Source organism: Neoarius graeffei, chromosome 9 (assembly GCF_027579695.1).
Source record: "Neoarius graeffei isolate fNeoGra1 chromosome 9, fNeoGra1.pri, whole genome shotgun sequence".
NCBI lineage: Eukaryota > Metazoa > Chordata > Actinopteri > Siluriformes > Ariidae > Neoarius > Neoarius graeffei.
Window position 1 is genome coordinate 64,624,959 of NC_083577.1, and position 27,651 is coordinate 64,652,609.

Below are 27,651 nucleotides of genomic sequence, written 5' to 3' on the forward strand. Positions count from 1 at the left end.
AGGTCACAAAGGACCCCAGGGTAACTTCTAAGCAACTGAAGGCCTCTCTCACATTGGCTAATGTTAATGTTCATGAGTCCACCATGAGGAGAACACTGAACAACAATGGTGTGCATGGAAAGGTTGCAAGGAGAAAGCCACTGCTCTCCAAAAAGAACATTGCTGCTCATCTGCAGTTTGCTAAAGATCACGTGGACAAGCCAGAGGGCTATTGGAAAAATGTTTTGTGGATGGATGAAACCAAAATAGAATTTTTGGTTTAAATGAGAAGCGTTATGTTTGGAGAAAGAAAAACACTGCATTCCAGCATAAGAACCTTATCCCATCTGTGAAACATGGTGGTGGTAGTATCATGGTTTGGGCCTGTTTTGCTGCATCTGGGCCAGGACGGCTTGCCATCATTGATGGAACAATGAATTCTGAATTATACCAGCAAATTCTAAAGGAAAATGTCAGAACATCTGTCCATGAACTGAATCTCAAGAGAAGGTGGGTCATGCAGCAAGACAACAACCTTAAGCACTCAAGTTGTTCTACCAAAGAATGGTTAAAGAAGAATAAAGTGAATGTTTTGGAATGGCCAAGTCAAAGTCCTGACCTTAATCCAATCGAAATGTTGTGGAAGGACCTGAAGCGAGCAGTTCATATAAGGAAACCCACCAACATCCCAGAGTTGAAGCAGTTCTGTATGGAGGAATGGGCCAAAATTCCTCCAAGCCGGTGTGCAGGACTGATCAACAGTTACCGCAAACGTTTAGTTGCAGTTATTGCTGCACAAGGGGGTCACACCAGATACTGAAAGCAAAGGTTCACATACTTTTGCCACTCACAGATATGTAATATTGGATCATTTTCCTCAATAAATACATAGCCAAGTATAATATTTTGTCTCATTTGTTTAACTGGGTTCTCTTTATCTACTTTTAGGACTTGTGTGAAAACCTGATGATGTTTTAGGTCATATTTATGCAGAAATGTAGAAAATTCTAAAGGGTTCACAAACTTTCAAGCACCACTGTATTTGTAATGGCTCGTGCTAATTATACAATTTGAAGCCTATCAAACAAACTTCAGTTTAGAGAGTATTCTAGTATGTAACCTTTAATGAGCACACAACCCATTATAAATAAAAACCTGATAAGTGATGCCGCACATAAGATGTAGAATAGATGTCATCACTAGTTTATAATCAGGTGATTCATTCCCTACAAGATGAATGAAAAACTTGATATCTGCCAAAAAAAAAACCATTCTGCAGCATGACTTGGGATAAAAATATACACCTGTGTCTGAATCTGAAAGACGGGGGCTGAATCCAGTGCTGCGACTCACTATCTCAGCCGAGCGTCTATTTCTAGGTGACTGTTTTGTCTGGAAATTGAGGCCAGGTTAATGTTCGCTGTTTTATGCCCCATTTTGGCTGCACGCAATAAACATTCACTCAGAGCCTTGAAGCTGGATGGAGAAAGACTCACACATTGAACCTTGATAAATCACGTCAGCTTTTTCATGTTTATGATTTTAGAAACATATCCATTTAAAGTCCTTGCATTCGATTAGGTCAGTAGTGAGGAGTATTATTCTTCTACATATCCAGAGTGAAGGTACCGTAGGAGGGAGTGAGCGTGATTAGCCCAGGTCTGTTAGTGCCAGCTTCTGCTGATGTGTGAGCACTATTTTTGGCATGCCAGTGGGAAAAAAAAATATATTTTGACAAATGTTCAGCTTAATGAGCAAAGACTTGGCTAGCAGAGTTCAGACAATCAGACAACCCATCACTGAAGGAGCAGAGAAAATGTAGAACAACCTCAGGGCAGCTCATTCTAACGAAATTAGTTATTTGCTAATTGAATGCATTACTGATAGTCTAGTCTTTTACTGTAATGTATTGGTGGAAAGAGCACAAAAGATACCGAATTGAGTAAAAGTACTCAGAGTGCCAAAGTGTGGAACACACAAATATCACCTATCCTGTTGCATCACTCACCAAAACCTTCCAAACTGCCTCAGGAAGCACAAGACCTGTGAGTCAGGAGCTTCATGAAATGAGTTTCTATGGCCAAGTAGCTGAACGGTCACCAGCATCGGCTGGAGTGGTATAAAGCACACCACCACTGGACTGGAGCAGTGGAAACATTCTCTGGAGTGAAGAGTCGTGCTTCACTATCTGGCAGTCTGATGGATGAATCTGGGTTTGGTGGTTGCCAGGAGAACACTCCCTTCTAGAATGCATAGTGCCAGAGCACAAAGTTTGTTGAAGGGATAATGATCTGGGGCTGTTTTTCATTCAGGGTTTGGGCTCCTGAGTTCCAGGGAAGGGTAATGTTAATGCGACAGCATACAAAGACATTTTAGACAGTCGTATGCTTCCAACTTTGTGGCAACGTTTTGGAGAAGGTCTGTTCCTGTTCCAGCATGACTGTGCCCTTGTGCACAAAGTGAGCTCCATGAGGACGTGGTTTGATGATGATGAGGTTGCTATTGAGGAACTCCAATGACCTGCATACAGCCCTGACCTCAACCGGAGTGCGATTGCGAGCCAGGTTTTGTCATCCAACATCAGTGCCTGACCTCACAAATGCTCTTTTGCCTGACTGGGGACACGTTCCCACAGACACACTCCAAATCTTGTAGAAAACCTTCACAGAAGAATGCAGGCAGTTATAACTGCAAGGGGGGGTCCAGATGAATGCCTGTGGTTTTGGAATGGGATGTCCAACAAGGCCATCCTTAAAAAAAAAAAAAAAACGTTTCCTGTCCACCGGGTGAGCAAAAAAATTTTCGGGAGGGAGGGATTTTATTTATATATATATAATATATATATGGATAAGAAATCGCAATGCTGTGTTTGCTTTTTCTTTCAGTACTTTTTTTTTATTACAAAAGCAGACACATTTAATAAAATGACAGTTTAATCAACTGAAACTTGTACAAAAACTTTGTTAGCATTTTAAATGCTGACTGCAACATTTGCAAAACTTTTACAAAGCTACTTAAAATGTCCGACACACGGACTTTTTGTAGTTCTAAATCAACCGTTAGGCCTAGTTCAGATGAAATTACACTATTAAAATGATCACTGAATGATTTGTTTTTCTGAATCTTTACTATTTTGTTGTTCGCTAGAATACCATTTTGCGATTTCACACTTAAGCAAATTTTTGAAAACTCCGGATCTCCTTCCTTCATGGTGGCTGCCATTTTTTTGTGCCGCACGGCGCATGCGCAGAGCTGATTCGATTCTATATTCTGCGTGGAATGCAGGGCTTTCCACAAGCGCCGGCTGCCGGCCATGCAGCTGACTACACAATTAAGTCCAGCCGGCTACTTTAATGACTTATTTTTGTAGCCCACAGGCTCTAAATATTAATTTTCGATTTTAATAAAATTAAATGTTTATCTAACGGATTGACAATAATGTCAAACTGAACCGCACTCATTTAAGTTGTGATTCGCGCTGTTTGTACCGATAATAACCACAAATTCCCCGCCGACTTCGTTGATCAAGGGAGAGTAACTCATCCGCGGCCCCGACATGGCGGTGTGTGCGTGCGCGCACTCGGCGGAGGCAGTAGTGTGTCGGGGCCATCGGAGGCGACATCGGAGGGAACAGAAGCAGAGACAACGCTTATTTTGTCTCCGGTAAACCAGTCTTCTCTCGTTCAATTACGTGCTGGCATCAAAAGACACCGTTGGTTGTAAATGAAACCAAACTGAGTCGCTGGAGTGTATTTTCATACACAAATGGAGAAATGTTCGCCGAGTGTTTAATTGTGTAGCCGCCACTGCAGACCGTTGTCGTTGTTAATTCATAGCATGCTCAGTTGCGTGAATGTGTCATGCACCGAAAATAAGAGATTTGCAAGCCAGGAACGCCTCATGATGCAATACGCAAGAAAAGAAAGATTTACTGCCATTTTACTTTGTATTTGAGTAAAGTGAATAAATAAATGGTCTGTGGAAAATACATTTAATCCTGGGAACTGCGTGCACAGGAGTTTATTTTGTGTCCCCCCTCCTCCGGCTGGCTACTTATTTGTCATGGCTGGCTAGTATGAGCCTTAGTGGAAAGCTCTGGGAATGCGTAAATGTCAAGTTCGATTTTAGATTTACGAACCCGAAAAAAAATGTCGAAAAACCGGCGTTAAAAAAAAATTTTCAACCGCACAAACGGCACTCACCCGGCCGGTGGACCGGAAACAGAACATTTTTTAATAATGGCCCAAGCCCTTATCGGTGTGATGGTCAGGTGGTCACACAGTGTATGTCTGAATGATGTTTTATAACATGAAGGCCTTAAGTATTATTTTGTTCTGTTGGAATTTGCATGACCTAATTTGAAGAGTTTTAGGTTCTTACACTGGGTTTGTAACACTAAGCAACCATGTGACTTTTTGTGTCATTTTGCATCCGATGATGAGCAATGTTAAAATGGGATTTCTGTTAGTCTTATGGAATTGTGATACAGTGAAATGTCAACATCAAATAACTGGTTTGAAGAGTTTACTGCAGCCAGTCCTGTATGGCAGGATGTCTGATGCTCTGCAGTTCTTCATTCTCATGGGGTCATTCGCACAGGACTAACATTAGCCACCAGCTGTCGAGCTAACGAACACAGACACGTCAGTCTGGGGAAATTCAGCCAAAAATGGCAGGAGAACAGAGTCTGTCAGTGACTCAGCTCACTGCATACTCTGCTGCGAACCCTTTTTTTTTTTAAACACACATTGATGTGACTGCTCCAGGAGATGTTGGTTGGGGTGTCCTGTCTCGCCCCCCGCTCCAGAATAAACACAAGTAGACGGGTTTAACCCTAAGTTTTAATGTTGTGTTGATATTGTATTAGTCTGGTTGGGGTTTGTACATAGCTACAGCACATTTCAGGTGACAGCTTTTTATTTTTATTTATTTATTTAAAAAAAGTATGCCATTTATAGTGACGAAACCTGCAGACACCCACTCACATACAAAGTATTAGTAGACTGGCTTTGGTGTGTGTGTGTATGTGTGTGTGTGTGTGTGTGTATAGACACGTTTTGTGTGTGTATACTGTACATGTATGTGTACATGTGTGTTATAGGTCAGAATTGTAGGTCAGATGGAATTTTTCAACCTTGGTTAGAATTTTTAACCCAGTTCATAATTTGTATTAGGGAGACTTAAGCTGGGCATACACTGTGCGATTTTTTTTTTTTTTCAATCGCGGTATTCAGCTGCTGCTCGCACTGTACGAGTGAATCGCAGGGATAAACAGCACGCAGCTTACGATTCCTGTTCTCACACTATACGATCCGATGCTCGGATGCGATGCTCGGATCCGATGCTCAGGATTTCAAACAGGTTTATTTTTTCATCCGATCGATCAGGAGGAGGTCGTGAGGTGTTAATCGCTTGTCGTTACCCCATGTATACTACACAATCCGAGACGCACGATTGAGCCAAAACTCGGCCCGATCTCCAAAATAGTCGCACGAGTGAAAACCGTGTCAAAATCGGGCCAAAAATCGCACAGTGTATGCCCAGCTTTACTATATCTACGGTTAGGATTTGGGAAGACTTTTGTATTTTAAACTACTTGATGATGTCATAAGACTGGACTCATTAATAAATTCGATATACATCACTCCTTCCATCACAATCACTGCTGGTCTAATGGTTAAGAATCAGAAGGTTCTGAGTTTGAATCCTGGTTAAGTATGAAAAAAGATTATGTTTAAAAAAATGTTAATTAGGTAGATAGGAACAGGCAGACAGACAAGAGGAAATGCTAGGTAGGTGGAGACAGGGAGGAAGTGGATGGAAGAAAAAGAGACAAAAGATCTCATCTCATTATCTCTAGCTGCTTTATCCTGTTCTGCATCCCATTTAAGAATCTTAGATCATCTAAAATTGTACGTAGGTTGGTAATTATGAACTAGGTTAAAAAAAACAAACAAACAAAAACCCTAGGTTGAATTTTTTTTTTTTTGACCTGTAACATGATGTACAGTACCAGTCAAACGTTTAGACACGCTTACTCATTACTCTGAATGGGTAAATGTGTCCAGAGTTTTGACTGGTACTGTATATACACACACTGTGTCCTTGTTATGATGTTTAATCAAAAGCCCAGCTTGGGTTGAGGCTAATACACAGCATTGTTCTGAATGGTTGTACACCAGTACTGCTCAGTCTCCTGAAGTGTATTGTCTTGTCTCTCAGCATCCTGATGAGAAGAGGTTAGAGGGCTTGTCAAAGCAACTGGACTGGGACGTGAGGACAATCCAGCGCTGGTTTCGACAGAGACGCAATCAAGAGAAACCGAGCACTCTGACCCGCTTCTGTGAGAGCATGTAAGATTCGTCATAGCTTTTTTATTAATTTTATTTTTTTTTGAACCTGTGTAAATAGAAATGTAGAGCCAGCTGAGTCACTACCAACATCCCCCCCCCCCCCCCCCCCCGAAGGAAAAAAAAAATGAAGCAGATTTGCTGTAATCCAAATACTTTTATATGTATTTGTTAAGACAAACTCCACTCGTTGTGCTTGGCTCGGTAGGAAGAGAGAAAAGTATATTCAACCTCACAGCTGCTTGTTTAACACTCTCCAGGAGTTCTAGAAAAACAGGGCAGGGTTTACACTCCGATAACTTTGTTTTGCCTTCACGGTAATGACGCACTGGGACGTTGTACTGTTTCTCTTGATATCATCTTCGTAACGTTGCAAAATGCAATTCTTTGTGTTCCCCTTCATTTTAACATCTGTATTGCTCTTCCCAAACTATCCACACTATGTAATGAATAAAACGCTTGGGGTTGTGCTGCTATAGAACAATAATCATTAGTGGTGTGGTGTGATGCAGCCTGATTTACTGTTACAGTTTCGCAGTTGAATGTTTTCCTATTGCAGCACATTCTGATGTTTTATTCCTCTTACATTATTAGTGTACCAATGAATACCTTTTTTTTTTCACTGATTTATTAAAGAACACCACATTGTACTTTTTATATATTTATAGTTATGTTTAATGCTGTGGAACATCCATGAAGAATAGGTTAGTTCCTGTTATCGTTGCTGATTATAGCGGCTGTAGACAGTCATCCTCCCATCTGCCTCTTTTTTTTTTCTCCCTCTTGAAGTTAAGAAGTTAAGAAGGCTCTTGAAGTTAACAGCCTGCCTCTTTTTTTTTTTTTTTTTTTTTTTTTTTTAAACCGAGAAAGTACAAGGTCCTCTTGAGACTCCTTCCATGAATATTAGATAAACATCTCTTTTCAGAAAGCGTCAAGATATCATGATTATTAATTTTTCTTAGTTAAATTACAACCCTGTTTTAAATGTTTATTCGTATTAGATTATGTAAAACATCCACCATCCATGTCCCTGTGAATTAACTGTAACTAGGAAGCAAATCAATACAATTGTGTTTTGAATTCCAGCTAGCACTACTCTCAGAGCCGTGCTGTTCTAGAGAACTAATCAACATCATCTGACCAATCAGATTTGCGACTTGAACAGCGCTGTGCACATCGTGTTTGCTGTTTTTGCAACCGAGACAGCTGCTGTCTCTGCAGATGCTGTTGAAATGTCAGCAGTGTTACTGCCTTGCACGCTTCCTGACTGGACTTTAAAAACGGCATGCTGAAAAGTACTCTTGGGTCCGACTTGCTCATACTTTTCAAATGGCTGTATTGAAACCAGTTAAGGCGTGAGGCTTGGACATAATTTCCATGTAATTATTTCTTAGTCTACTGAATGTTTATGTGGTAAGTTGCCAAATTGCTTTCTATTGCATTTTTATAACAATAACCGAGGCAAGGAGATGGACACATTGAGGTCAGAGACAGTTGATTAGAGAAACAGGGCATACAGTTCTTCATTATCCTGCCTGCTGCATTCTCTGTCTGGTGAAGACTCTCTCTGTCTGGAGCACTCAGAGCCCATTTCTACACTGACATGCCTCTCTGTTCTGCCTCTCTGATTTACCTACATTTTCTGAGAAATACTGTCAAATTAAGAGGGTTTAAAAAAAAATTATTTATTTATTTTATATATAAAATATGCTTAATTTGAGTGTAATTTCGGGTAATTGCATCCTAAAATTTCACTCAGCAGGAAATTGGAGAACTATCTGTCCAGTCGTCGGTATGAGCATTTAATTCACTCGGCACAAGTTTTCTCTTGTTCTTCATTGAGGAGATTGTGAAACAACTAAGTTCACTGTGCTTAACTACTACACATTCACTGCCTCCATAATTCAGCCATTATGTAACATCCATCAATCCATTATCTGTAACCACTTATCCTGTACAGGGTCGCGGGCAAGCTGGAGCCTATCCCAGCTGACTATGCGTGAGAGGTGGGGTACACCCTGGACAAGTCGCCAGATCATCGCAGGGCTGACACAGAGACATGAACAACGATTCACATTCACACCTACGGTCAATTTGGAGCCACCAATTAGCCTAACCTGCATGTCTTTGGACTGCAAACTCCACACAGAAAGGCCCTCATTGGCCGCTGGGCTCAAACCCAGGACCTTCTTGCTGTGAGGTAACAGTGCTAACCACTACACCACCGTGCCCCCCCCCCCCCCCCCCCCCCACATTATGTAACACTATACCAAAAATGGGTGTTAAAAATCCACCAACACCAAGTTTATTTACACTTGCTGTACAGGTGCGATCAATATTGACCTTGATAAATGGCGTGCTTGTACCACAGTGGACTTGAATACTCCGATTCTTTTTGATCAAAAGTGGTTGATTAATTTTGTATAACGGCACGGAAAGTACTTCAGCTCCAAAGTGTATATTAATGCACTTATCGTTTCTATACTAAAAACCTACACAGGGACTTGATGCTTCACATAAATGGCTTAAAAACATGACTGTTGATATGAAATGGTGTTCTCTGGGGAGATGTTTACTTAGCAGCTGTGGAAGGGCTCTCCAGTGTCAGTGCTCTGTAACTGTTCGCGTTAAAGTGGTAAGTTACCAGACATGAGGAAGTAAGTCTTCAGCACAGAAGGCTTTATGCTTTAAGTCACCAGACATGAGGAAGTCTTTTTTTTTTTTTTTTGCTTCAAAATTTGCCACATGATCTCTACTGGGGTTAGAGGAACAGGAACTTTCCTTGTTGAAATTTCCTGGGAAAGTCTATCATCTTGAAAGCAGCATATATTGTGTCAAAATCTCACTGTACTTTTCTGCATTAATGCCGCCATCACAGAAGAGTAATGCCGCTTTTCCACTACAAACGCGGCTGAGCCGTGCCGTGCCGAGTCGAGCTGAGTCGGGCTGAGCGGGGCTGTTGGAGTTGCATTTCGACTACAACCGCGCTGAACCGTGCTGGCTGGAAGTGGGTGGACACATTGGGTGGAGTTAGCGAAAGTGGGTGGACGTCATGTGATGTCGTTAAGCAGCGCAAACAGTGACATCAGTGACCAGTGGCGGAACAAGTCAGAGCCGGGCCGGGGGCGGGGCAAATGACCGGGCCCTTTATTAAAGCTTATCATAACATCATTTTAGGCTACAAAATGTCCGCAACTGCGGTGTTTACCAATTTCAACACTACCGGGTGCAACTATGTTATTTAGTACATCAAGTCCTTCAAACGAACATGTAACTCAGAAACAAAAAACATTAGGATACTGTACATGGCTCATAATAAAACATCAATAGCCTATACTGCGCACATTATTTGAAGGGCATACGAATGAGCGCTCAGAGGTTGCAACGGTGACAGGAAGAGTCAGAAATAAAAGGAGGGCGGTGCAAACCTCACTGAATGCACTGTGTTTACCAATTTCAACACTCCGGGGTGCAACTATGTTATTTTGTACATTAAGTCCTTCAAACGAACATGTAACTAAGAAACAAAAAAACATTAGGCGACATACTGTACATGGCTCATAATAAAACATCAATAGCCTACTGCGCGCATTATTTGAAGGGCATACGGCGAGCCTTGCGCTCCGCGAACTCGTCCACGATGCTCTGTATGTCACTGATTCAGTGATCTTTTCAGCGGTAGTCTCACGACCCGAATAGTAAACAATAAACATGGAGGACATGGAGTCGTTAGTGTTGCTGGTCTTGGTGCTGTGGCTTGTTGTCACCGACAACGCGGACAGATACTGGCAAGAGCGTATAGATGAGGCGAGGCGCATAAGGCTTCAGAAATTCTCGCAATTCGTAATTCTTCTTCTTCCGGGTTTGCGGTGTTTACAGATCCCAGCGCGCTCGCGGGGCGTGTGTGAGCATGTGAGGACACTCCTCCTCACCAATCAGTGCACAGGGGAGTGTCTGCTCACGCCCCCAACCTCAGTCGGCACGGTTTGGCTCGCTTCAGCCCCACTCCAAAACGGTGCGAGTTTTAGGGGCTAAGCAGGGCTGAAACGAGTTGAGTCGTGCTGGTTTTTGGTAGTCGAAACGCGAGCCGTGTCGGGCTGAAGTGAGCTGAAGCGAGCTGAAGTGAGCTGAAAAAGGGTAGTGGAAAAGGGCCATAAGTTACCTTTACCAAGGGCATTGACACACCCAGGCTTTTGGACTTGTTGCTGGTAACAGTCTGCATGATCCTTTTCGTCTTTGGTCTGGAGCACATGGCGTCTCAAAAAAAAAAAAAAAAGACATGGAATACTGATTCGTCTGACCACAACACACATTTTCACTCTGTGATGGTCCATCCCAGATGCCTCCGAGGTGGGGTACACCCTGGACAAGTTGCCAGGTTATCATAAGGCTGACACAGAGACATTCACACATATGGTTAATTTAGAGTCACCAATTAGCCTAACCTGCATGTCTTTGGACTGTTGAGGAAACTGGAGCACCCGGAGGAAACCCATGCAGACACGGGAAGAACATGCAAACTCCACACAGAAAGGCCCTTGCTGGCTGCTGGGCTCAAACCCAGAACCTTCTTGCTGTGAGGTGACAGTGCTAACCACTACACCTACACGGATGTGAAATCTCCGCGTTTCCGCGGAAATCCGCGTTTTTCAAATTGCCTTTCCGCGTAAAAAATCGTTTTCCGCGTTTTCTAAAATTAAAAAATATATATATATATATATATATATATATATATATATATATATATATATATATATATTCGGTAAAGTCTGGCGCGAAACTTTTCCGGATTTTACTAAGCGGAAGTGACGAAAGCTCCTTACAGCGATCTGATCATTATCGCTGTGTGGAGAGGAGTCGCTATTGTACATGCACTGCTACGAGTATGAATGAAAATGGCGGCGTTGTCTGTGAAGTCCGATGTCACGAAAATAGATTCTGGCATTGAAAATAAGTGGCGTTGGGACTGGTTAGAGCGCAAAGCTCCCGATGGAAGTGTTTTTAGTTTGGTTTTTGAAAAACTCAACAAGAAAGGAATCGCACGTTGCAAATTGTGTTGCTGTGAACTGAACTACGGACGGCGTGGATTTGTGACTCTCAGTGGACACGTGAAAAGCGAAAAACACAGGAGTCGAGTTGAGATTCAGAAGACTAACTATGCATTGCCAGGTAGGCATCAATAATAATAATAATAATGTTTTATCCTACGTATTAAAAACATTACCTTCACTGTTACTTTTTGAATGAAATTTTTAGTTCTCTGAAAATAATGTGATAATTCCAATCTAATTTATCACTAGCACATTTAATATTTACAGATACATTTGAACAATGATTAGGTTTAATCTGAAATTATATTGCAAGTATAAACTTCACAGAAAGTGTGGAATTTTATTTAGCCATTAATTTTTCAGGTGTTAGGTCTGATTGAAGAGAGTAAGTACATGTACTATGAACTGGTGTCAGGGTTTAAATTTTATTGCTAGTTATGTAAGGCCACATAAAATTATATTCTTGTTCCTCATAATCATTACAGCCCGAACCAAAAAAAATTGACCCACCATAAACATTTTTTTTTTACACTGGTAATTTAGCGTCATGCCTCTGAAACCAGAGTCTGCTCCAACCATTCCAATTTTTCGTGTTTTATCCCCCACATAGCAGAAAAATAAAACAAAATAAAATAAAAATAAAATAAGCCCGTCCTACCCATTTTGAGGAAAAATGGTGATGAGAAACAAGAAATTATTTTCATATGGCCTAACATGACATTTGTAGTGGTGGTAGTTTGGTATCAATGGTAACATTTTTCAGACTTAAGGCCAGACACGACACCCCAAACCTGAAACATGACACTTTTTTCTCATTTTCAAAATTTTTTTGTAAAGTTCTGAAACATGTATCACTAAAGCACCATGAAATTTGACCAAAACATTTTTTAAACTGAAATGTGCTAATTTAGAAATTTTACATTTTATGTGCTTAAAATGTCACCATTTTAAGTCCTTTTTACAAAAATTTTCGTGGGGGAGACCCCCCAGACCCCCACCAATGGGAGGGCGCACCCTCCCATACCCTCCCCACGACAACTTCGGGGTCGTCTGTTGAGCCTAAAAATTTTCCTCTTTTTTTTAAATTTGTCACTCACATCCCTGCACCTACATGCCGCCCGCAGAACCTTTTATTTTTAAATAAATTTGAGTGGATAGTATCTCCAGCCTTGACTCTTGTATGTTGCATAAATGAGAATAAAAAATATATATTTTTGAGAGTTAAAATCGACCGCAAAGTTGGCGTTCGAGCTGCCCCGCTGAGCCAGCCAGCCCTGAGTGTGTGACGTCCCAGCAGGAACCGGTTTTAAGGCCGAGGCCTTTTACAGCTATAGACCAAAGTCATATAAATAAAAAATTGTGGTGAAAGTAAGAAATACCGTTACCGACTTGCTCAACTAAGACTGATTTGACTTCACTGATTGTGGGTTGACTCTCATTAAAACAGGATAGGTGTTATAACTTATGCAACATACATGTACATGCATGCATTTTCACTGATAAAACATAAAAGGCTCATTAAATAATCAGATGAACTGAGACAATCCCATTCTGAAGCAAATTAAATAATCTTATACCGGTAACTTAAAGTGCGTATCACGGGTAAATTCAGGAGCAAGATCAATGTAATTCTCCTATTTTATATTAAACTTTGGTCAAATATCGGTCACATTCTGCATTCTCTGCAATTTTTTTTTTACCTTGCGCAATACCAGAAAAATTCAGTTGAAATCAAGCCATTTGAGGCGAATTGGTCCGCCTCTGAAAAAACTTGGCATTTGGATTTCCCGGCAAACATTGATTTGTGGGACGCCTCCCTCTGAATCCTACGTCAGCGCTGGTTTGTTTATGAGAAAACGACCTGGTGGTTTTCTGCAAATTTCTTCAACGTTATCGCGTAATTATTAAAATGGTTAACAGATGTCTCGTAGGAGGGTGTAGCAACACCAATCTTGATGGGATTAGTACTTATCGTTTTCCAAAAGACCGGACAATGAGGGAGAAATGGGAGCACTTGGTCTACACAGGCTGTGCACTGAAACCGTGCAAGCTTGCACAGCCTGCTGGCGCTTCCGCAGGTGACGTCACAAATCTGGCTCCAGACTCCCTTGGGGTTTTTCCAGACGCGTTTTGTTATTTTATTTTTTTCTGCTGTAGACAGATGGCCTTGTGCAAAATTACCGTTCTGGATGAGTGTGTAAAGGGACATACTTTCATATGAAAAAAAAAACAAAATTGGTCCAGAATATGCACTTTAAACACACAAGTTACATTTATTAATCTACTGTAAATGCAGGTAAACGAGGTTTTTTTTTATCCATATGAGAGTCAGAGCTTACCCATCTGTGTTCTCGCTTCTTGAAGGTCGATCTTGTGGCCGATTTATTTTTGTTTTGAAACAATCTGACTTTCAGTTGTTTGTTCAGTTCTTCGTTCATTTGCTTCTTCCATGTAAGGGCGAGATGGCAGCAATATCCAGTTTAGAAATAAGATGAGCCCTGTGATGACCTGGCAACTTGTCCAGGGTGTACCCCGCCTTTCACCTGTAGTCAGCTGGGATAGGCTCCAGCTTGCCTGCGACCCTGTAGAACAGGATAAAGCGGCTAGAGAAAAGGAGATGAGATGAGAAATAAGACGGCTGGTCCACTCTTTCCCTATTTTGTCCATACTGAGTACTCCGCCATTACTGCTCGGCTCAGGCAATTACTAAAACCCGGGACGGAACGGGACGTCACCGGTTTTAGCAACAATCGCCGGGAGGTCACTGCCTGAGCGATATGTCACATCCCGTTCCATCCCAGGTTTTAGCAACAACCCTCGGCTCACTCCGGGAGGACTGGTGCAACTGAACTAAATAAAATAAATATATAAATAAAATTTATTTACTTTTTAAATAAATTAAATAAATACTTTCCTTTCCTTGTAGTTTTCTTTTTCTTTAATTGTTGGTACTGCACCCTCTTTCAATACGGGCTTATAGCCAACACTCCTCAACAGATCAGAGGTCTCATACAAGTCTTCAATAAAATGAGCAGAGGAGAGACCACTTCGTAGGTGCCCAGTGTGCCCATGAACAACTCGCAAAACGCGTCCAAATCTTTGCAGTTTGAACATTCTTGGGCCATGAATGCAACGTAAATCCATCTTCTGTCGTGAACATACGTGGCATGGCGATTAAATTCACTCAAAATGGAGGATCGAAGTTGCAGTCAGCTCTGTGTTTTAGTATAGTGGAAATGGCGATGAGACCGATAGACTTCCTGCTGTGACGTTATGGATGTCAAGGTCATTCACTCAGACCGCTACCTATACAGTATAAATCACTTTAATCATAAAAATTACTATATTAGATTTATTGTTAACGCTTAAAACTATTCCTGTGCCATTCTTGGTCTCGAGGCATTTATAAATGAAAGTGAGGCCATGGCTCTGCGTTTATGCTTTAGGCTTGCACCCTTGCCTTTTTACATACTGAAATTCCTCCAGGTTCCTTAAATCCTTTAATGATGTGCACCGCAGAGGGTGAAGTATCCAAATACTTTCCTGTCTTTCTTTAAGGAACATTTGCTTTTAAACGTTTCAATAATTTTCTCACACATTTGTTGACAAACTGATCCATCCTGATGCCCTATGCCTGGTTGGAGTCTCATCACATCACTCCTGTGGAGGACGGCCCCATGTGGACAGTTGAAAGTCACACTTGGAAAACACTCTGGACACTTACAGTAACGCTTTTATGGCTGAGGACTACAGTTGACTTGCTAACTTTAGGACTGCGGTTGTCATGAACAGTTTTGTACTCAAGTTTCCATCAATGAAGAGTTATAACATCAACGAAACTGACTTTGTGTTAAAACTGTTAATGTTATAGTCATGTTGTCTGTTGTTGCCCAAATGAGGATGGGTTCCCTTTTGAGTCTGGTTCCTCTCGAGGTTGCCGTCTGAGGGAGTTTTTCCTTGCCACCGTCGCCATAGGCTTGCTCATTGGGGATAGATTAAGGATAAAATTAGCTCATGTTTTAAGTCATTCAACTTCTGTAAAGCTGCTTCGCGACAATGTTTATTGTTAAAAGCGCTATACAAATAAACTTGACTTGACAAACTGGTGATCCTCAGCCCATCTTTGCTCCTCAAACACTAGGCCTTTCCTGGGTACTGATTTTGTACCAAATCATGATTACAATCATCTGTTGACATCTCCTGTTTCAAATCATCATTATTTAATTGTTTTACCTCATTACTAGCATTAAATTGTCCCTGCCCCAGCTTTTTTTTATTTTTGGGAATATGTTGCAGGCCTGAAACACAGGAATGGATGCCTATTAACAAATGAAATTAAGTTGACCAGATAAAACGCAATATCTTGGTTTCATACAGTCTGCAATGAAATACAAGCCAAAGTCAATTTAGAAATCGCTGCTTTTTTTTTTTTTTTTGCATTTTCCATACCCCCCCCATTTGGGGTTATATATCAACTCCTACGAATCACCATGTCCTCCTCACTATGATTCTCACAGCTTCTGGTCTTGTACGACAGAGTGAAAGCTGAAGCAAGATTGGATTTCTCAACACCTACAGAGCACAAGGAATAATCAAAGTCGTCATAGAAACACCATATGACTTTAGCATTCCACAGTGTGCGTGGTCAGTGTCTGATTTTTTTTTGATGGAGCGCTTAAGAGTGTTTGTGTGTGGGGGGGGGAACCAGCCATAAATTATATTTGCATTTTCCATTCAAATATGTGCCGGTGAGACAAGCAGGGGTGTTTATATACCGTATCTGCATTCATGTTGACATGTTACTGTTTGTTTTACTTTTAGTCACGTCTTTAGCACAGAGTGTTAGAGCTGAAACCAGTAATCGTATATTAATAGCACTGATTGAACAACACTTCAAACTCCTCTCTCTCTCTCGTACTGTTTGACTAACCTGTTGCCAAGCAACTGCCTTGACCTGTCATTAAGTAAATGCTCATTTGTTTATATAATTAATCAAGATTGAGCTTCAAATAGAACCATTTTAACTGGTGGGGTTTTTTTTTTTAAAGGGAACAGTTGCCCTTTTCATGTTGAAATGCCAGGATTGATTTTTCTTGACAAGACCAGACTGAACTTAAAGCCCATCACACATGGCCTTTCTCGCTGGTGAATCCTCATTGCTTCAGTTCAGAGACTTGGCCTGCTATGTACTGGGAGGCCATGTGATGCAGTGGAGCACAGATAGCATCTTAAATAAGAATGGGAGATTTCTGTGCGACGGTACCAGTCATGCAGTAGCACCATGTGAGCTCTTGCAGTGTCTGGCAGGAGACAGGATGTCCTCTAGCATGGCCCGAATCGGTGAGTTAGACTCACAGCTGCATCCTTGTTTACTCTGCTTCTGTCGCATCGTGCAAGCTCCAACTCAAATCAGATTGGTCTGAATCGAAAGGCTCTGGTTTCCTCCATGCCAAAGCATGCTACTTCAAGGACATGACATAGTTTTGCTTCTTTTGTGCTCGGTATTCTATTTCTTGGAATCAGACCTTGAGGTAATTGCAGAGCACCTGAATGGTTTTCTCACTGCCAAGCAGTGAAGTATCATATTGGTTGACTTTATTTTTGGGAGTCCATTTATTAGGAGAATAGAAAAATGCACTTTTTTACTGGATTGTTCACATAGTAGCTATTTCAAGGCCATCATTACTTGCATTGATGTATGATGTGAAAAAGATGTTAAAACAATCCAAATATCATAAAATGGCGCAGACTTTTTTTTTTTTTAAATCCCCCACTGGCCGAAAGGCCCGAAGGGGGATTGTCGTGGCGATGTCTGTCCGTCCGTCCATCCTGGGAAGGGTGCTCACCTTCTGAAATCAACTCCTCTCACAATTTTTGGAGGAGTTTCACAAAACTCGGTAGGCTTCTTTGTCGGTAATACGTATATTGTAATTTCGTTCAATTCAATCACATTTTACCAGAGTTACAGCCCTTGATTGACAATTTCGAGAGTGTGAGAGGAGTCGAAAACACAATTTTTGGAGGAATTTCACCAAACTTGGCAAAAGGCATTGTTATCTGTGCGGAGTTTGCATGTTCTCCCCGTGTCTGCATGGGTTTTCTCCGGTTTCCCCCACAGTTTAAAGACATGCGGTTAGGTTAATATGGGATGGCCTTGGGCTGAGGTGGCCTTGAGCAAGGCACCTAACTCCCAACTGTTCCCTGGGCGCTGTTAGCATGGCTGCCCACTGCTCTGGGTATGTGTGTGCGCTCATTGCTCACGTGTGTGTGTGTTTTCACTGCTTCAGATGGGTTAAATGCAGAGAGGAAATTTCACAAGTGTGTTTGATGAATAAAGTTGTGCTTGCTTGCTTGCTATATGTCAGGAGTACGCATATTGTAATTTCATTCAATTTGGTCACATTTTTTTGGTCACAGAATTACAACCCTTGATTAACAACCTTGTACTTTCACAATTTCATGAAGGTGTGCTTGCCTTCTGAGATCAACTCCTCACAATTTTTGGACAAATTTCTCGAAGCTTGGCAAAAGGCCTTGTTATATGATTATGTTCGTCCTTTGGTTTCGAAGATGACCATGATTCTTCATCGTTGGTGTGTGTGAAGGTGGCTTATGAGGCCAATCTTCGCACAGAATGTGTGATGACCATGAGGGCATGTTAATGAGGTGAGAGGTGGAGGATGACTTGGTGAAGATGAAGTAGGGCTTCGTGTGCATCTCATTCTCTGATGGCACTTGGCTTGCGCTTCTAGGATGCGCTGTTGCTCAAAGTGCTTGACCCCATTGGTGATGGCAGCATGACCATAGCTTCAGTTGGCGGCCACGCTTTCCCAGGTCTCTGGGCAGATGTTGCAGCATTTCAGATTGGACTTGAGGGTATCATTGTACCTTTTCCTCTGACCACCCTGTGAGCGACACCCCACACACAGCTCTCTGTATAGTAGATGTTTGGGAAGCTGATCATCAGCCATGCAGTGAACATGACCAGACCATTGGAGTTGTGAGCGCTTCAGCATGGCGAAGATGCTTGGGAGGTTTGCTCTGCCTAGGATCTCTGTGTCCAGAATTTTCTCTTGCCATGTGACATGCATGATTTTTCACAGGCAATGCATGTGGAACCTATTCAGTTGCTTTGCGTGATGGCTATAGACTGTCCACGTTTCGCAGCCATAAAGGAGTGACGTGAGTACTATTGCTTGATAGACTTGCAGCTTTGTACTGAGAGAAATTCGATGGCGATCCCACACCGAGGACTGCAGTCTGCCAAATGCTGCACTTGCCTTAGAAATGCGATAGCTGACTTCTTGGTCAATGTGGACACTGCGCGACAGGGTGCTGCCAAGGTACATAAACTTCTCGCATGTTGTGAGCAGCTCACCTCCAATGTTGATCTGAGGCTCGACGTATGGCTGACCTGGTGTAGGTTGGTGCAACACCTCTGTCTTCTTGGTGTTTATGGTCAGTCCAAAGTCTGTGCATGCAGCTGTAAAGTGGTCCATGGTCTCTTGCATCTCTTCCTCAGTCAGGGCATTGAGTGCACAGTCATCCACAAAGAGAAATTCCCGGATAGAGGTGATGTAGACTTTCGTCTTAGCCTGAAGTCTTCGAAGGTTGAAAAGACCTCCATCAGTCCGGTAGCGGATGCTGATTCCAGTGTCTCTTTTGCGAAATGCATCTGTGAACATGGCTGAGAACATGATGCTGAAAAGTGTGGGTGCCAGGATACGACCTTGCTTTAGGCGGTTGGTCACAGCAAACGGTTCACTGTGGGCTCCATCATCTTGAACCCGTGCCTGCATACCATCATGAAACTCCCAGACCATTGAGATGAAGTGGTCTGGGCAGTCAAATTTGGATATGATCTTCCAGAGTCCTTCTTGGCACACGGTGTCATGCCTTGGTCAAGTCCACATAAGTGGAGTACAGGCTGACATTCTGCTCTTGACATTTTTCTTGGAGTTGGCGGGCAGCAAAGATCATGTCGACAGTACTGCGACCGCTGCGGAACCCACACTCACTTTCAGGTAGTAGACCCTTTTCGAGGTGCACTGTCAGACGGTTCAACATAACACAAGCCAAAACCTTTCCAGCGATTGACAACAGAGAGGCCCCGATGGTTGTTGTAGTCATGGCGGTGACCTTTGCGTTTGTAGCAATGAACGATAGACGCGTCCTTGAAATCCTGTGGTATCTGGCGCTGCTGCCACATACTTCTGAACAGTTGAATCAGGCTGCGGATGAGTGTTGGTCCTCCACAAGCATATACTTCAGCAGGGATGGCATCGTGTCCCAGGGCTTTCCCACTTGATAATCCCTTGATGGCCTTGACCACTTCTGCCTCTGAGGTAATCACGAGTTGGTGCATTGAGCATGTCTCCAGCAGAAGTTCACCGTTACTGTTGCACTTTCCTATGCCGTATTTGCCGATAATGCCAGGCCAGGTTTCATGGTCAGATCCAACACGTGCGTTGAAGTCCCCCAAGACGATGAGTTTGTCTCTCTTGGGCACTGCAGCAATGGTAGCATTTAAGTTCTTCATAGAACTTCTCTTTCATGTCATCAAGATTAGTCAAAGTTGGTGCCTAGACGCTTATGATGGTAGCAAAGCATTTGCCAGGAAGTGGGAGACGGAGTGTCATGAGCTTGTCATTAATGTCTTTCAGAGGGGATGTCAGTTTCTTCACAAGACTGGTCTGAACGGCAAAGCCTACAGCAGATTCATGACTTTCTTCTTCTCTTTTTCCAATTCAAAAGAAGGTGAAACCAGCTCCAGCCTCTGTCAGTTGACCCTCACCAGCAACGCGGGTCTCACTTAGGGCTGCTATCTGGATCTGGTATCTTGCCAGCTAATGTGCAACCAGAACAGTTTGTCTCTCTGGTCTAGAGGTGCAAGCTCTGTCAAGGAGAGTGTGCACATTCCAGGCTCCCAAGGTAAGTGAAGTCACCTTGTTTTTCATGACTTTGTTTCTACCGCAGAAGGTGGGAACTCTTGCCAGCCACGGTAAGCTGGTCAGGGGAGGGTTGTGAGGCAGGCAATGTTTGGGACACTTTCTAGTCCCTTCCTCATGCTATGGAGGTGAGCAGTGCATTCCTGAAGAGGGTTGCTCAGACGACGGGGTGGCTCCCGAGGTCCGGTGCTGCCTCATTCACCAGACAATGACCCTATTGCCCGGGCCGCCTCACGTGTGGGTCTGTGGCTACGGCTGCCAGTGCAGTCCAACACCTGTCGCTTCGTCACTCGCCCATCGCCGGAGGACTTGGGGGGTGTAAATGGATGAATTTGATAGTGGATGATGCCGATGAAGGCATGACTTGCGCTTGTGGTTAGATTTCAGTGAGGGTGGGTTGCGCTGCACCAACCTCACTCTCTCGCCCAGGATCCATGGCTTCCCGCAGCAGGACAATGTCGAGACGGCAGGACATGGAGTAGGGTGCAGTGGATGTCCTAGAGGTCTTCAGTGCCTCAACCAGCCCTACGTGCTCCACGACACTTGCTGGTGATGCTGTAACACTCATTGAAAGGATCTCCACCGTGTGGTCAAGCAACAATGTGCAGGCATGCCCAGACTTCGCATGCAAGGGGTAGGCATTCTCCCAGTGCTTTTCTGTCAGGGTATGCTCCCTTAGCCTTTGGTGCTCCCTTAGCCTTTGGCTGTCCCTAGCCACCCACAAGGCAGTGGGCAGTTTTGCTATTTGAGCTATAGTTGGCACTCTTGGCAAGTACTACCATACCACCCCGGGTCAGGGTGGACCTGGGAGTGATGGCAATTAAGGGGTCGCTCCACTATCCCCAAAGCCTTTTGCCTCCCAGCTTGGGGCCTCACCACCGGATGTAATTTAACGTTGTACCCAGGACCCAGTATGATGGTAATATGCATATTGCGATTTTAATTTCCTTTGTGAAAATTTTACCAGAGTTTTGATCCTTGATTAAATAACTTGTACTTTGACAATTTCATGAGGGTGTACGCTCTTCTAAAATCAACTTCTCTCTCAATTTGTGGAGGAATTTCACCAAACTTGGCAAAAGGCTTTGTTATATGACAGTTATATGCATATTGAAATTTAATTTAATTTGGGAAAATTTTACCAGAGTTACGCCCTTGATTATTAATAAACGTATACTTTTTTTGGGGGGGGGGGGCTTTTTCCACCTTTATTGGATAGGACAGTGTAGAGACAGGAAATGAGCGGGAGAGAGATGGGGAGGGATCGGGAAATGGCCTCGGGTCGGAATCGAACCCGGGTCCCCGGATTTATGGTATGGCGCCTTATCCACCTGAACCACGATGCCCCCATAAACGTATACTTTTAACAATTTCGTCAAGGTGTCCTTGCTTTCTGAAATTTTTATCTCCCGCTGGCCGAAAGGCCCGAAGCAGGATTATGTCGTGGCGATGTCCGTCTGTCCATCCCAGGAAGGGTACTCGCCTTCTGAAATCAACTCCTCTCACAATTTTTGGAGGAATTTCACGAAACTTGACAGGATTCTTTATGTCGGCAATACGCATATTGCAACTTCGTTCAATTCAGTTGCATTTTACCAGAGCTATGGCGTAATTGCCAGCGGGAGATATTGTGCTCTCGGAACGCTCTTGTCTATGAATTATATACATATTATATTGTAGGGGTAGGAGGTATAACAAATCATCAAAGACATATTGATACGATACACAGTATGCATCATGATATGTTTAGGCTTGCTCACAAAGCACAAGCAATACAGTAGAGTTGGGTTGTTTTTTTGGTTTTTTTTCCTTTTAAAGGATTCCTGTTCAATAATTTATGTCTAAAAAGTGTATGTTTTAATATTTAAAAATTTTATTTATAAATGAATACTGGAGAAATACTAAATTTTGTAAATAAAAATAATTATTGAAAGTACAAAATTTAACATCAAATCAGCTGCTTCCAGTCAGTTTCTGTGGGTTATTTTTTTTAAATACTTAAATATGTACAATACCCACAATATTTCTGAAAAATGTACTGTATCATGGCATAATTTATCATATTAACCAGCCTTACAACATCATAACAATCTAGGAAGCATATTAAAGCTATACGGCCTTTTAATTTCATAAAATCGGTGAAGTTTAGTTCCCTCTGAAATTTGGTCATTGTGATTACATGTTTTATTTTTGTAATATATTAAAAAAAAAAAAAACCAGGCCATTCTGTGGCTGGGAAGTTATTTAATTTGAGGAGATTCCAGAGCAAATAATGTGCATGAAATTGCTCGCTTCAGGTAGTCAAGCAGACAGAGGAAGTCTGTGTGCGCATGTGCACTCTTACCTGAGCCGCCATCATCGTCGTCATCTTTTGGGTTTTACGGCAGCTGGCATCTACAGTGTTGCATTACTGCCATCTACAGGTTTACCTTGAATGTGCACGGACAGTTCCATCATTCTGTCCCTAAACGAACAGCTGATCACGCTGAGGTGCTCGCTGACCGCTGATATTTATTAGTTTGGTCCTGCGTTTCCTTCATAATACAGCATTTTTTCTTCTAGCTTTCTGTTACTGTAGTCAGTCTTCCACGTTTCATGCTCACGTCTTTCATTGTTCTCTCCTGTTTCAAATTTGTATCCCACAATGCGTTGCGCAAACGGGGAAACTCCACTATGTCATGTATGATGTAGTATTTTGATGCGAGGCAAGGAAAAAATGGTGGAGAATTTGGGGCCAAGGGGGCTCTAAATTAACTAATTGTTCTTTTTAGGGGGAAAAAGTAATCCAATCGTAAAGCCAGTATCTCACTGGGCTGCGACAGCTTGTGACAAATTGCGAATGTCCTTCACGAGAAAGTTTCAAAAGTGTCTTGAAACATTCGCGGGGCTTCTCAGTTTCCTTGCATGAGTCGCAAAGTGTCACTCCTTCATTGCTGAAATTTTGAACATGTTCAAAAAATTTGTGCGACAAAATTTCTCTCAAAATAGCTGCAAATGCGTTGCTGGTGTCGCAAAGCCGTCATGAACCCTTCTCAAGTCAGTTTCTGTGAGACAGGAAGTGTGAGTGTATCTCACTGGGCTGCGACAGCCTGCGACTAGTTGGGGAGACAACAATTGCGATAAAATATGTGAATATCAATCCAGTATGATTCCAAGTGAAAATTGTCGCTAATTCGCATATTTTATCACAATTGTTGTGTCTCCAACTAGTCGCAGGCTGTCGCAGCCCAGTGAGATACTGGTTTAAGTCTAATGATTCAAATTCAGTAGCTTTTAGTCCACTAAAAACAAATAATTGGGTGTCGGGGAAATTCTTTTTATGGCCTAAATTTGAGAAATCTGAAAGGCAGTCTACCTTTTAATAAATTTAGTTTCATAGTATGTTTATGGTTTACCCAAAAAGTTTACCTGTTACCTAATTTGGCAGCATGGTGGTGTAGTGGTTAGCACTGTCGCCTCATAGCAAGAAGGTTCTGGGTTCAAGTCCAGTGGCTGACGGGGGGCCTTTCTGTGTGGAGTTTGCATGTTCTCCTCGTGTCTGTGTGGGTTTCCTCCCGGTGCTCCGGTTTCCCCTACAGTCCAAAGACATGCAGGTTAGGCTAATTGGTGGCTCTAAATTGACCGTAGGTGAGAATGTGAGTGTGAAATGGTTATTTGTCTCTGTGTCAGCCCTGCGATAACCTGGTGACTTGTCCAGGGTGTACCCCACCTCTCGCCCATAGTCAGCTGGGATAGGCTCCAGCTTGCCCTCAACCCTGCACAGGATAAGTGGTTACGGATAATGGATGGATGTTATTTAATGTTCTTTATAGTTAGTATTTAAGGCTAACGATCGCTATATGCATAAAAGCTCCTGTTTATTTATTTTTAAAAAAAACCTGTATCCCACAAGAACCACAAAATTTCATCACTGGCTCTGCAGGTAACTCTTGCAACAGTTGGTGTGAAAGTGCATACATCTACAATCAGAATGAGATTGGACAAATTTGACCTGCATGGGAGATGTGCCAGGAAAAAGTAAGACTCGGACTTGTAGAACTCGAGTCCAACTTGTGCCCAAATTTTAAGGACTTGTGACTTGGCTTGGACTTGAGCACTGATGACTCGGACTCGTGCATTAACTGCATTCGGACTCGTAAATTGGAGACGAGGACTCAGATTTTTTTTTCTGTATTTTTTGTAACATGCCATAATTTGCCATAAGATATTTATACCTAGATTAATTTTTATACTAATTTTGTGCAAGAGAATGCACATTCACCTGTTCATACGTCATGTTCAGGAGCAAACTAACGTTAATGGCGCTAAAATGCCTGGAGAGAATGTGCCTAGGACTGTCCACTTTGCTTATACAGACTTCTCGTGCAGTGGGAAAAAAATGCACTGCTGTGTGTTCCATATGTGGAAGAACTATCAAGGAGACGACGGGGACAACCTCGAACTTCAACCGTCATTTGGCAAGACTCCACCCGAAGGAGTGACACGCTATGTTCATTGCTCTGTTGATAGCGGGGCTTGCTTGCTGACTGATGAACTAGCTACAGTAGTGTTAACCCTTTCTTGTGTTATTTGCCCTGTTGATAGTGGGCGGGGCTTGCTGAGTGATGAACAAGCTTTTTATCTGTAGCCTATTAACTAAAATGGGGCAGTCAAGCGGTAATGTTAGTCCAACATAGTAGCAGAGATGGTTTCACATAAAGGCAGCAACAGCCACCGTCAAATGGTGCGCTTGGAGACTTGTTCTCCGGCTTGACTCTGATCAATAGTGGACTTGACTCCGACTTGACTCAAAATTTTCTTTAATGACTTGGACTTGAACACTGGGGACTCGAGACTGGACTCGGACTTGAGGTTGGGTGACTCGACTACAACACTAGTAAGACTGCAGTTTGCCAGTGAACATAATAGGCAAAGACCAGGCCTTTTTGAACTCCCATGCTCTGGACAGATAAATCAAGATAGCTGTTTGGCTGCAGTAAAAGTACACGTTTGGTACAGATCAAAGATGGCTTTTCAGGAGAAGAACCTCATATTAACTATGAAGCATGATGGTGGAAATGTTATGGTTTGGAGTTGCTTCTCTGCTTCAGGGACTGTAAAGCTTGCCTTCATTGACTCAACTCTGAATTCTGAATCATATCAGAGTGCTTGAAGATAATGCGAAGCCATCTGTTCAAAAATTGAAGGAGGTTGACCTTTCAACAAGATAATGATCCTAAGCGCACGAACAAATCCACCAAGGAACAGCTCAAAAAGAAGGGTTATGGAACGGTCAAGTCAAAGCCCAAATTTGAACCCCATCCGCAAACATTTTGCAACTGAAGAGTAGTCCATTTTGCATGGAAGAGTGGTCAAAAAATTTCAGCAAGCCGATGTCCGAGACTGGTGGACAATTATGCAAAATGCATACAAGTTATTTCTGTTAAAGGGGCAGTACTAACTTCTGAAGCCAAGGATGTACTTACTCCACAAAATATTACACCTATTGATACTTTTGTTGAATAAATGATTGGAAGAGTCAATTTTCCTTGTTGTTTTGTTCAAGTATACAGGGGCTTCAAAGTTTGGGAGAATAGCAGGGTACAAATAATTTACAGCAGGGTGCAAAATGGTAAAATGTCTGCCAGCGGCAGACATAATGCACGCAAAGCGTGCAGGGATAGATGGATGGATGGATGGATGGATGGATGCAAGTACGAATTTTTCATGGGGCGGGATGGTTTGGAACAGGCCATCTAAAATTGGGATAACATTTACCCGGGACGGGTATTTGAGGCGGCTCGTCTAGCTTAAGCTTGATTAGCGTTGTTACGCACGCCAGTGTTTCCCACAGAAATTTTGGAGACTATGGGGGAGGCGCGGGGGTTGTTTAAAATTGAGTGATATGTTAAATATTAAGTTATTACTGAAAAACTATTGATTAAAAAAACAGACACTGAGAAATGGTCCTATAAACAACTTTACCAATATAAAAGATTACCAGGACTACAAAAATGCAGAATAGGCTTTACTTATCCAAATGCACCTGTTGGTTCAAAAGTTAAAGTGCATAGAACCTCACAGCACAACATGAAGTTACCTTAAAATATAATATAAATGCCTCAGCTTTCATGTAAGAAAAAAAAAACTATTAATACTAGTACTGTGTGCAGTCAGTCTCTCCTGAAAACTAAATTAAACAATCATTATAAACTAATAAAATAAATGGCTCAGGCTTCATAGAAGAAAAAAAAAACAATTTGAACAGAATCTCACAGTATGATGCTGAAGCTGCCTAAACAATGGAAAATAAAATACCATTTTGGCAAAAACGTTGGCATCCATTAATTTATTGTATTAAGTAAAAAAATATGTTGCCAGATACTGCTGACGTTTTACAGCCCAAAATATGTTCAAAACCTGCCAAAATGCACTTAAAACCGCCCAAATTGGGCGGGTAAACGCGCAATCTGGCAACACAGGGGCAGTAATGGCTGCACTCATGTCGAGGATGTAAACACAATCTGGCAACACAGGCGGCAGTAATGGTTGCACTCGTGTCGAGGATGTAAACACAGTTGACGCGGCAACGGACATACATGACATAGTGGATGTAATTTACGTTCACAACTTTTTTTGCTGTCAGAAATATTTAATATTAAATTTTGTGACTCGACTGACAATAGCCGGCGGCATAACAAGCCATAGCCGGCGATTTGCCGCCGGTGATCGGCTACTTTTGAGACCGCTGAGTATAGGCCCTTCCCACTGACGTCACCGGAAACCAGAAGTAAACAAACCCTGCGCCATATTGGAAGACCAACAAACTCGTGATTAGGGGGAAATAACGGCAGCGCGCGGAATTTAAACCCACGAGGCACTTGATTCATCATAAACCTACAATGGTAAACTTTTGTGCTGTGTTAGGGTGTTCCAACAAAGCTGATGGGAAAGGTGAAAAGAAGTCTTTCTGCAGAATACCAGCTGTGATTGAGACACAAGCAAACCAAGGCGCTTTCTGTCAGGAGACAGAGAATAAGTGCATTACTGAGTGTCTGTGAGCAAAGAAGAGCCTGAACGTTGCAACCTCCCTATTGGCTGTTTATAAAAATGTATCAATTGTTGCCCTTCATCGCGGACTCGAGAGACGAGACCTGACGAGTTAGTTCGTTGGTAGCAGAACAAAATGTCTGGACACAAATCGGGTTTTCAGAAAAGGAAAGAAAATAAACGCAGAGTCGAAAATACAAAAAAGGAGGCAGAAAAAACAAAACGAGTTAAGGCAGGACAAATGGTTACTTTTGTGAGGCAGCCCGCCGTGGCTGCAGGCTTTCAGTTGTGTCA

At 42.4% G+C, this 27,651-nt stretch overlaps 1 protein-coding gene across 2 annotated transcripts in view; it reads left to right on the forward strand.

Annotated features, from left to right (window-relative positions):
• The window catches only part of cers6 (ceramide synthase 6), an 85,747-nt gene that overhangs the window by 11,968 nt on the left and 46,128 nt on the right, over positions 1-27,651 (forward strand). For both annotated transcript variants that reach the window (XM_060930089.1, XM_060930090.1), the window contains exon 3: positions 6,202-6,332. In XM_060930089.1, coding sequence (XP_060786072.1) covers positions 6,202-6,332 — 131 coding nt within the window. The remainder of the gene's footprint in view (positions 1-6,201; positions 6,333-27,651) is intronic.